The sequence below is a fragment of the Centropristis striata genome, chromosome 20, assembly GCF_030273125.1.
Source record: "Centropristis striata isolate RG_2023a ecotype Rhode Island chromosome 20, C.striata_1.0, whole genome shotgun sequence".
Lineage (NCBI taxonomy): Eukaryota > Metazoa > Chordata > Actinopteri > Perciformes > Serranidae > Centropristis > Centropristis striata.
Window position 1 is genome coordinate 9,753,661 of NC_081536.1, and position 12,394 is coordinate 9,766,054.

Genomic DNA, 12,394 nt, shown 5'->3' on the forward strand with positions numbered 1-12,394 from the left:
TTTAAAGGGTGAGCAAAGAAGAAGCAGCGCCGGTTAATTTGAAAAAATGCTTTGGAACTTTAAACAGTGTGTGAGTGTACTGTGCGGCACTCTCACCATTTTGTAACTCGTCTCACATGGGGAGTCATCACATTACAGAGACCTTTTTATGTCCCCTTTACACTCCAGTATGTAAGTGTTGACGCCTCAGACTTGAGAAAAGGAAGAAAAGTTATTCTGAAATGTCATTAGTGCACAGCTCAGCACAGCACTGTGCAGTAACTGTCTCAGTCCTGGGAGAGACCACCTCCTGTTTCCATGGAAACTTAGGCAGGGTAGACGGAGAGAACAGCGAGTAGAGCGAGCTCTACCAACAAAAAAAGATGTTCGATAGCTTTTGTGTGTGTGTGTTAGTGTGTGTGGGTGGATGATGGGAGGTTACTCGACAGATAATGAACACAATCTAATTTAGACAGTGTTTCTTATCGTTTGGTCTACCAGAACTAAATGTTGTAGATTTGTGTTATTTGAGTCACACACTGCTTTTTCATCCACTCTTATGTTAAGTTGAATCCAAGTCACTCAGTCATGTATATCACTGTAAATGTATTCACCCACCTCAGTATTAGTGCTGTATTTGTTTAAGATAGCTCTCATTGATTTATGTAGGCAATGCTAAAAATATACAAAATAAAAAACACATACATTGGCTCTAGAGCTATTTTAACAAAGTATACAGCTCAATTTAGACCACAGCCCAGTATTGCTGTGGGGGTAATGAAACAGTTAATCTAATTTCCACCTCTTGAGATGGAGTGGAAAACATGGTCAAGGGGTATATCTAATTTGCAGCATGACATTGCAGGGCCTTGGCTCTAAGCACACACTAACAAATTGCTGCTTAGATAAGCAAATCAACAGGGACCAGAGCAGAGCAACCCAGGGCTTAGAGGACACAGGAGGAGAGAGGGCAAAGTTATTCTGTGGCAAATTTGCATTTGGAATCATGACATATGACACATAGGTAATACCATCTGAAGTATGTTTACTGTCATCAAAACTTTTTTTTCTCCAATGGCTGGAACTGTTAACAACCATCCAGTGCAAATACATATCTAATTTTCAGCAGTGATGTAGTCAGCCTTGGTATGGTAATAAATGTTTTCTTTCACAGAAAAGTTAAGTGTGACCCTGCAGTAGTATTTTTGTTGCAGTTAAATAATTTATGTACATGGGTACAAAGAAGAGCTCGTACTATAGGTTTGCTGAATGTGTTTTTGTATGTACCAGTCTATCATAGTCATTCAGACTGCAGACAAGTTTATCATCTTCCATACAAACATTTATGCACGCACCAGCCCTGGGGGCCTAAAACAAATGCAAAAAGTCAAAACACAATCAGAGGAAGAAAATATCTGTGCCAATTTGCATCGTAACAGAAGACACTACAAATCCAGACATAAGGTCTATAGCAGTTGTCTGCAAAAATATTTGGATCAGTCAGTCAGAATATTTAAAATGAAATAGACTCATTTGGATGATTTGCCATCATATTTGACGAGTATAGTCAGCTTCAGCAGGTTTCTGTATTTCATTGCATTGTCTGTATTTCTGGTACATTTTGTTGTTCTTCTCAAAGCTAGACAGACGACTGCATTTCTCAACATTTTGGCCCTACATTGTCAAATTGATGTTGATGTTTTCAGCATTTAAGACAACGTCCCAATCTTCTTAAATTGGGGTTGTATGTTTTGTATTTTAGCATGTGTGGGTTGCAACAACAGGACACTACAAATGTAGCAGCAAGAAATCACTATTTTTTGTTTAATGTGCTTCATCTCAAGATTGTATACATTAATGGAGTGGAAAGTTACCTGATCGGCCATCTCGCTGGAAGTCCACATGGTACCACTCGCCGTCATTGACTTTCTTGTTGACCGCCCTGGTCTTTGTGGTTCCTGAGCCCATGTCCAGCAGCAGGTACAGATGGCCATCCAGCATCTCAATGGCAAAGAAGTCCACCTTGAGAGTCTGGGGACTCTTGGAATCTTTGGGCGGCTGCTTGGGCTTGCCATGGCTGAAGAGGAGAAGGCCGTTGGGCTCTGTGGTGCGGAAGTCAAAGGAGATGGAGCCTGTCTTCTTAGCATTCCACTTGTTGAGGATGATGAAGGACTCTGGCGTCTCAAATGTGATGGGGTCCAGAGTGGCAACATTCTCGCACTTGAAGGCCACAGTGCCGTGAACCTTCATCTTGGGATCACCCTGTTTGGCCATCCTGGACAGCTCAAGTCTCACATCGTTGTTTTTGTACACAACCTGATCGGGGAAAAAAGCAAGAAAGTAAATTCTCCAGTCATATATACAGTAGCATATATCACCTGCGAGGTGAAATATGGAAAATGACTTCACAAATGAATGAGCAGGATATGTAAAACAGCAGTTGTCCATGTGACATTTCACCCCCTCAGGACAGTGTGTCATAGGCAGGGTTTGCACGGCTTAAGCCTCGGTCATCTTTGTCACACTGCACCTATGCGTGAGGAACTGTGTATACTTGGCACCAAATGTCGCTCACATCACTCTGTTCTCTTCACTTCCAGTCTGAAGCCTTCACACCACATGCATAGTGTACTTTTGCTGGGTGAAGTAACTAGTTGAGACATGCTTTTTGACTTTTTGACTTCAGTGTCAACTAAAGGAAGAGACAGCCTGGATTTGAAAGCCATTGGCGATAACGCTCAGTGAAAATGATTCTATCAGGTAGCATCTCCTGGGATTGTGTGTGAAAAGTGAGATGGGGAGTGATAAATCTAAACTGCTGCCTTGATTGCAGGTGTGGAGTAAAATGCTGATTAAGGCCCCTGTTGCAGCCTGTGATTAGAATCAAAGTGGGCAGATGATGGATATGCCTCTCTAAAGCAAATTAAAAATGACTGCATGAGCGTACACATTGCAACATTCTGTAGACTGTGCATAATTTAGAATTTTGATGAAATACAAAAATATGTACATGTTTTCGTGCAGAAATCCTCATATCAGTAGCAGTTTATATTCCTAGACACAGTAAACCAGACAGAGTTTGGCAGCGGCGTGCTTAGCTAAATGAAGTGCATTAGTGCTGTGACCTTTGAGGTGCCAAGTGTTGAAGAGCTAAGGCGCAGAAGTGACATACAGTTGGAGTCCATTACAAAAAAAACATAATGTCATTAAAATACCAATTAAAAATGGATGAGAATCATTATCATATGGTACAGCATAAGCATCAACTGACCAATTTGCCAACTTGATAATTTTTAATGAGTTGTTTGTCTCACTAATCAACTCCATTTGTGTATGAAACTCATCTTTAATCTTCTGTTTCAGTTATATAAGCTGCATAAGAGGCATTATAAATTCTGTTCAAAACACTGTAGATGGCTGCTTGTGAAGTAAATCTTCAAATTACTGATCAAAACCTATCTCTAAGACAAAAAAATAGCTATAATGTGTATGTGTGTGCGTGTGTGTGTAATTGGAGGAGGGGGGGTTGCATGCTGCACTGTGTGGAAATCAAACAGTAGTGCTATTGTAATTGGCAACAGTCTTGCAGAAATTTAGAAAACAGCCATAACTTTGTCATTATCCAATCTCTGTAATGAAAGAGTATCTGGAATAAGTGCAGCTGTAATAGCGAGAATCTCTCTGTGTAGTTATGTCTAATTTCCATATGAGAAACTAATTAACATTTTGGTGAATGTCAAAACTTTCATTAAAACATCAGTGTGGTCATGATATTTTAAAATGACTTCACCACAAAAAACTTGCACGTTTGAAGTGTTTTAATATAATGTGTCAATCACTTTGAAAAGCAAATTTTATGGAGACAATTAAGACTTTAATCTGTCAATAATATGCCAGGCAGACTACCCCAAGGGAGCACAAGCAGAGTCAGTGATCTCTTCCACACCGCACTAGCACGACTAATTGGTAGATAAGGTTATCAAGTGATGGTTCGCATGCATAGGTATTATTTAACAAAAGAGTTCTAACGGTAAATCTATATTGCTTCAATGGGACAAATCAAACGAGCTCCAGCTGTGGAAAACACAGCCCATGTTCTTCATTTGTTGTCATACTAAGCGTTCACCTGAAAATAGGGACACCTCCAATGGGATTGTATTCGCACGGAGCATTATGTTTATCACTGAGTCACATCTACTGTGTCTAACTGTTCAGGTAGATGGAGCTCATAGCGCTGCATCCGAATTAGGTAAGCTCAGGCTTAGTTTCTTGTAAATGCTTTGTGACTGACTGTATCAGACTGCATTTAACTGCGAGAAAAACAGGAAACTGATAATGGCAGGCTTTTATTCCCACGTCTTTATCTTCCCTCTAAAATAAAAAAATACAGTATGATACGTTTTCAAGTCTGAAACTGAACCAAATGGAATGGGTTGTTTCTGAAGATTTCATAGAAAAAGCATAGTGATAAAAAGGTGATTTGATAAGAATCTCCTGACACAAGAAAGAATGTAAAAAAGGAGTAGAGGAATAAAAGATGATATCTCTGCCTGCCGGACTTTAGTCATGTAGACTTAAGGTGCAACAGATACAGCCAATAAACCTGAATCAATTCTTTATAGCCAAGACAAAGGGCACCTTTCAGAGTCAAAGGAGCTTTGGTCTGAGCTACAACTGGTGCTGCGCTAGTGGTGCTGCACTAATTTGTCATCAAGCTCGGGCTGTGACAACTGAGCAATTACTGCACCACCGTTTGTTTTGCCATCAGAACCAACAGACAGGCGTGGCGACTCAAGACTGGAATCTGCACTGTGTGTTACTACGGGCCACTTCCAAACATGTCATTAATCAGGGCACACAGCACATGTTGGTAAACTACCTCTCATATGTTATCATGACATACACAGGTGATGACCTGAGACGGGGTTTCTGTAAAATGCAACAGGCTGAATGACAACCTGTCGATGCAATAAAAGTGTCAAATTTAACAGATTAAATGATGGATGAATGTAACAAGCTATGGACTTTACAGTGTATGGCAGTAGTGTCCAACCCTGCTTCTGGAGAGCTACTGCATATTTTAGTTATCTCCCTACTCTAAGCCACTAAATTATAATTCATAACCCACTATCAAGCCCTTGACAAGCTTCAGGTGCATGATAACAAGCAGATCATTCAAAACGAGTGTGTTAGAATAGGGAGATACTGAAAACACGCAGGATAGCAGCTCTCCAGTAGCAGGGTTGGACACCACTGCTACATGGGCTTCGTCTTTCTTTAAAATTTTGATATTGGCATTTGTCTGGTAAAACTAAATAATACATGTTAAATGAGGATCGACTAAAAGAGGGGGAATTCTGTATGGGTTTCATTCACTGGGAACAATCACTGCCATGGGCCATATTTGAAGTTTTTGAGTAATTCAATACATTGATCTCAGGATGGTGAGAGAAGCTGTGCTGAGGCTGACCAAGAGCAGCGAGGTGCAGCTCACTGGGGTGCACCATCACGCCTTGGGTGCACCAATCCCAATCCCTTTTGTCATCACATCTGCAACACCTTGGAAACATGTAGTTAACTAAGACACCCCCCTTCAAAACCAGACTTCTAATGAGCTGTACATGGCATGTGAACATGTGGTCCACGCCCTGCCTGCTCATTAAAGAGAGCTGCCTCAGACCTCTCCGAGACGTTTGCTGAGGACGACAGCCTGAGCTCGGGGTGAGAGGCAAAATGTAGGACACCACAGGAGCAAGGGAAGGTAAAACAACGAAAAAGGAGAGGGAGACGAGGGAAATGGGAAACAGCTATTGAAATTAAAAGATAAATGGATGGATCATTTTACAGTACTTTGAGGATTTGCCTACTAGATATCTTTGTATATCCCTGGTGGCTCCTGCAGTAAATGCTTTAGGTCAAAATCCTTATTAACCAGCAAAAAAATAAGAAATACTACTGTACAGCTTAATGTGAAAGGTATAACTTATGAAGCCTCTGAAGGGGAAATTACCTCTTGCTTCATCTCTCAGAATAAAGTGTAGACTATATGCATACTCCTAGAATACTAAAATATATGAGTAAAGGGGCAAGTGACAAATGACGTACTATACTATAAGTCACAAGCCACATTCAAAGGGCCCATTACGCCAAGATACAAAATGTGCTGAATTCAATACATTACCTGACAGCATATATGTCAAATTGTGATGTACATAGCCTAGTTGCACATTTCTAGCACAAGTTAAATTTGAGTAAATAGACGCACTACTACAACACCAAACAAAATAATAATAAGGTAAGTCATTAGGTAAGTCAGTCTGGTACTGCATATTCCCCAGTGGAAGAACAGTGAGGTGTTAAGTGTGTCAGTTGGCTGACTGCTCATGAAAATTCAGCTGCCTGATCTAAGGATCACTGCTGCTCTCTTTGAAGTGCACCTGATGGAGCTGTATGAAGCCTGTGGTAAATTCCACTCTAAGACAGTTCTTTATGTGCGGCTGTGTGGTACACCAGACACCTCCAAGTGAACGCATGTGTGTGTGTGTGTTTTTTGTGTGCACGTGTGTATAGCATTATGAGTGCACTGAGGGGGCGGTAAAGGCAAAATAAAGTTTGTGTTCGAGTATGTGAGGGAAAAGAGGAGAAACAAACTAAAGCAAAGTGTAAAGGATGAGACAGGGTCAGTGTGTGGGTGGAATGGCCTGCTTTGGAGTCCTGAGGTGAAGCCAGTCATATCCTGTACACCCACCAGCCTCAGAGTACACACAGAAGTGGTGTTTACCTCCTTGAGGCATCCCATGAAGTTGTTGCTAACCGGAGATCCAGGCAGGTCAGCTGTGCTAGGACTCCCTCCAACATAGAAAAAGTCGTCAGAGCCTAGCATGGTGTAGTCTTCTTGTGTATATCCTGTGGTGGTGAGAATCCCATCCACGGATATTGTTACCTAGACAACAAAGCACAGGGAAAGGACACGCTATACTCAGACAGCCTATACACTGCAGCGTTATTGCCTTTCCTTCTTGTTGTCTATGGCAGGCTTCCCTAAATTGTTTTAATCCCATTTTCATGTCTGTTTTTCCATTTTCTTTTTTCTTTTTTCTTGTTTTTTTATTATTATTTTGTCCAGTTTAATTAGTTGGAAGACTGCAAGCCTTCAAAAGAATGCTATTCTAGTTAGTTAGTGTTAGTGAAGTGCCCATAGTACAGTGTTAGTATTGCCCCTACTGCAACTTAAAAGTACTTTAGCAGACACAAAAATGGTGTTAGTAGAATGTTATCTAGGTTAGTTAAACTACTTTTTCAATATTAGTACGTCCAGCAGTTCTACAAAAGAAATCAGAAAGTGCTACTAGGTTAGAGAGGGAGCACATGCTATGAAAAGCAACAATCACATTTTAGTAAAGGACAATGACTGAGGGTATTTAAGGGAAAAAAAATAGCATGCATGCATTTGTCTTTTCTTTTTGATTACGAGCATACAAAAAGAAAATTCTTGACCGAGTCAGTATTTTGACACTTGCACAGCGTCAGGTTCATGCAAAAGCTTATGGACACTGCAAAACCACAAAGAGAAATAAGAACGTACCAGCGAAGCACCAATGACAAACACAGCTCAACTGTCACATTCATGTTAACAAATGGGCGGAGTGACATTTGCAACACGTAGTCAAAGTGCATGCCATGCAAAGTGAATGGGGATACAACTGGCTGAGCCAAAGAGCATCAGACCAGCCAGACAGGAGAGGGTCCTCATTATTAACCACAGCTTGATGCAAAAGGCTCGAAATGATGCTCCTAAAAAGGTGGATCAAACAGAATTGGACAGGAAACAAGTGAAATAAAGAGGGTGAAACCAATGAATGAACCAATAAATTAAAAAGGATTCGAAAAGTAAGCAGAAGAGTACCAACCGCAATTTCCCTTTTTTTGTAAATGACGTCTACAGTAAAAAAAAGAAAGAAAAGAAACACACGGCAAACCCAAACTAAGAAACAATTAGAATGATATCTACCGAACAATGTAGTTTGTTTACCATAGCGTGTCCAATGCCTGAGTGCTTTGTGGAAAAGGGGGGAGAAAGGAAATTAAAAACTGTGAACAGAATAACGATTGTTACTCAAATAATATGATGGTCAATACTGTTAGTACATTGTTAAACGGCAAAAAACCATACAGGTTAGTAGAATGACACATTCCATGAATGATGTTAGTTTGTTTCCCAAGCATGTTAGTAACATAGAGAAAAAAGGGCAAAATAAGTTTAACAAGAAAAAAGCAGACTAAGGAAATAACAAGAATGCTCCACAAGAGGTGCCAGAGCTCGACCAGTGACTCCCTAAGTTCCTCATGGTGTTTTTGCACCATGTGCTGTATGTGACCAGACTGTTGAGTAGCAGAAAAAACTCCCTTACCCAAGTCCTGACAAAGGGTTATGACTGACAGACATCAAATGGTTCATAAGAAAGAATGCCTAAAGCACATCACTTGACCCTCTTTTACAAAGTTCAAGACCATTTCAAAGCTTTGTTTCTTTTATTAGTACTAGCATTTGTGTTCTTTTGTACTTGGTTTTAGGCTGGAGACCAATCCAGTGTATCAGACTTTCCGGCGTTGATACAATACTGTACCCTCCGTTTGGTCTTATTGATGAACTTTAGGATCACTTTACTGCAATGAGACAAAGCAAAGAAGACCCTGACACAGAATGAGGAGGATGGCAATTTGGATTCCCCCACAGAGCATGCACTCAATATGCTTTTCTTTCACAATTTGAATGCAGTGAATGTTCAAGCTGGCCAAATCCTTCGGTTTGCCAATAATCAATTTGCTGATTATGCAAAAGAAGCAGCTTTGATACTGAGGTGAAGACAAACATTTCCCACCAAATGAGCAGGGACAATTCTAGAGATACTGTCTAAATAACATGTTTGTATAGCTATTTTATGGAGGTCAAAATAATGTATTGATACTGTAGAGTGAATAGAAAGAAATATGTGCCACATTATTTCTTTTTTTGAAGGCCACAGTCCACTTAAGTCCATTAAAAACTTCTTTGTATCCACTTCACTTCAGCACGTAAAGGTGATTAACCTAAACCTAACCTAACTCTGCAACATTGGGGAGCATCCCAATAGTGTTTCTCTCAGAATGATGTGACCAAGACTCTGAGACCAACAATGCCAATAGAGCCAGTTTGTCTTGTTATGTTATTGTTGCTTTCATTGACGATCTCCATTTCTACATGGTTGTGCTGGTGGTGCAGGGATCTCTCACACTCAACCACATGTAAGCACATGGGTTCCTCTGAGCCAGCACCAGCCAGGAAATCTACTGCCTACACACAAGACTGACTTCCACTGAGACGGCTCCCAGTCAGACAAGCAAAACACTCTTTTATTTGGCTACTTCTTGGTTCCCATGAAGACCACGGATATAAGAGCCCTCTTGGATTTACACCTGTTAAAAACATGTATAATGCAACATTTCACCAATTTTATTTCATCTGGATAAAGTTGGGAGATAGTCCCGACAATGTGAATTGTTTTCTTATCATTCGGTTTAGCTAGCACTGAAGGAAGTGTTTATGCTGCCGCAATAAACAGCTGCTGTAACTAGAAGTGCAGCTGGACTCTGAGTTCAGAGTATCTGAACCCAGATGAACAGCGATTGTGGACATGATGCAGTGCATTTCACAGGGCCACATGTCACTGGCTTAGCTGTTATGCAACTCAGGGGACACCTGGAGCAGTGGTTTGTGCACCTGGGGTTAGATCCCAAATGCCACATTGCACATTGGCCTCCACCTGTGGCCAATCAGGCCCTGGCGCACTGGCGGAAACCACATGTCCTGTAGTAATAGACCCCTTGGGAAGAGTGAATCATAACACATCAACCTACTCTAAATGGAAGCAGTGATCAGGATTTTGTTATGGTTGTGGCAGCTTTTAGACAGCAGGGTTGTGAAATTCCACCAACAACTGACTCAGTGGCGGCTTAGATCAATTGACATGGGGGAGCGGGTTGTTATTGTTGAAAACCACTGAATATGTTGATGTGTGGCCTCAGCAAGCCTTTGGATCAGTCATGGATCCAACAGACTGGCAATGTTGTCGTCCAAGGGAGGTCTGCCACTAGCAGGATGGCAGCTGCATCCTGACACCATTTAGTATATGTTGGCCTGGTACAAATCAGTGGTAATCTGTCTGCAACACACCAAAACATTCACATACCTCTGTAGCTTCTCCCTTGCCAGGACAATCTGTTCTTGGAGGTCGGTGACTTTGCACATGTGCTACAGCCAAAGGCTCCGCTTTACACCTTCTCTTCGTCACATCTGAATTGTCTGCTCTCGGTGAAAGTCACCCGTGTTTGAGCAGCGTTGCCACATGCAATTGGCACTGTCGGTGGGAGGCCTTGAATGAACCGTCATCTGCTGTTTTCTGAATGTTAATGACACAAGCTGCTGAATGGGATTTCTAGAGAATTCTAATTCGTAAGAAATCCTGTACTGTCAAATAAGGTCACAATGTCAAAACATTGTGCCTTAAGAGGCCATTTTGGCCATTGAAACCTATGGATCCTGTTAGAGTGTTTTTTTCAAAGCGTGAGCCTAGTTATAGTTTAGTTATACTCGCATGTTGTTTATACTTTGTTTGGAAAGCACTGTCAAACTCAAACTAACTTTGTAACAGAAAAAATGTATCTGTATTTTTTTGTCACCATCTCACCAATTTAGGTCAAATTTTTATTTCACTTTCCGATTAAAAATGTGAAACTGTCGTTGCTTTTAAAGATAAATAAGTAATAATAATACACTGCATTTTAAATTAAAGAAGGTATCGCTTTTGCTTTGATGCTTATTTAAAGCATTGTCTTTCTCCATCTACTGTAACCTAATAGAGGTCTTGTCTAGATGCCCCTGCTCACTTGTGGTTCTATTTTATCTCCACCATACACCACCATGATTCGATTTAGCAATCCAATTACAATGTCTGGAAAAAATAATATATTGTATGATGATAATGATTTAAGTGCATTTGTTTTGATTCATTTACTGAGTCTCTGCATCACCCTCTGTACTGTTACCTGACGTAGATTCCTTGTTACTTTGACATCATGCCAATCATTGTCATTAAATTTCCCATTGACTGGCTCCACAAGAGCTTCAAAGGCTCCAGACCCCAAATTAATGACGAGTGAGACTGCCCCATTTTTCAGTGCCAGGTTGACGTAATCAGCTGATTTGCCCGTGTGCAGCATCAGTCCATTCCTCTGCAGGGTTTTGAATGACAATGTGATTTCATCACTGCTGCTTTGAATCGGGTTCAAGGACAAGTCGTAGCAGAAGAACTCAGATCCTTTGAAGGTGGCGACATACTCTTCTTTTCCTGAGGAGACAAAGAAAGAGAAATGTGTTGCATTAATATTGTGGCCTCTTGGGTGCCTGTTGGGGAGCTGTCAAAAAAATGAGAAAGAATGTCTGAAAAATGTTGGATTAATAATAAACACACTGAAATTGGAGAGAGGTGGCAAGCATCAATGTGATGGAGGTACATTTAGAGATACGCTTACAAAGCTTTCAGACCAGCTAGTACCTACCGCAGCCAGAGAACAAAGGTGTATAGAGAGAAGCACTGCATGAGGTCTTACCTATTGTGAAGTATGTCCCATTTTTAATACACCTGTACAGTACTGACCAACTGCTATTTTATGGCTTCACATAGCTGACTTAGTAGAGGTCTACCTGGTACACTATGATGAACATTGATTATGTACTCCCATCTTTTTCATACAAATACATTACAGCACTGATTTTCCTTTGTTAGCTTTGTGTGACGTGTACTGATTTTCTTTTCTTAGCTTTTGTGCCTTTGTGATCAAGAACTGCAAATACTCAGAACTTACAACAACAAGTGACAGCTGAGCTTGTGAACATGCATGTACTGTATTAACAAACCATATGCCCACTTTTGTACCGAATGCAAACACCATATACCAGCCTATTGAGAAGATTGTAGAATAGTAAACATCATGTCAGCTCATCTCACCCAACACCAAGCTCACACACAATAGTTACGCACACATGCATTAAACAAAATGAAATGAAAGCAACCAACAAGCACATTACATAAATTCATATCCTGCTGCATGTTTAAATCAATGATGTGAAATGCATTATTGACACCTCGTCTACACATTCCTCAGCCAGCTGCGCAGAGACATCATCCAATGGGTATTCACTATAAAAGCCCTATAATTCTACCTGATCTAACTGTGATGATGTGTTCCAATTCAAAATTGATATTATTGGGGTTATAATAGTGGATTCTGATTACAATAAAGTTTGAACAAACTCGAACATATCATATTTACTTTGGAACTTGACTTCTGTGACTCGGTGGATATGTGAGCCAAC

At 40.6% G+C, this 12,394-nt stretch overlaps 1 protein-coding gene across 5 annotated transcripts in view; it reads right to left on the bottom strand.

Moving 5' to 3' along the window:
- The window catches only part of LOC131993618 (neurexin-1a-like), a 265,891-nt gene that overhangs the window by 159,588 nt on the left and 93,909 nt on the right, over window positions 1-12,394 (bottom strand). For 4 of the 5 annotated variants that reach the window (XM_059359603.1, XM_059359602.1, XM_059359601.1 and 1 more), the window contains 4 exons: window positions 11,065-11,366; window positions 8,012-8,035; window positions 6,761-6,922; window positions 1,854-2,295 (listed from right to left, as the gene is read on the bottom strand). In XM_059359603.1, coding sequence (XP_059215586.1) covers window positions 1,854-2,295; window positions 6,761-6,922; window positions 8,012-8,035; window positions 11,065-11,366 — 930 coding nt within the window. The remainder of the gene's footprint in view (window positions 1-1,853; window positions 2,296-6,760; window positions 6,923-8,011; window positions 8,036-11,064; window positions 11,367-12,394) is intronic. The other variant, XM_059359604.1, reaches the window with a different exon arrangement.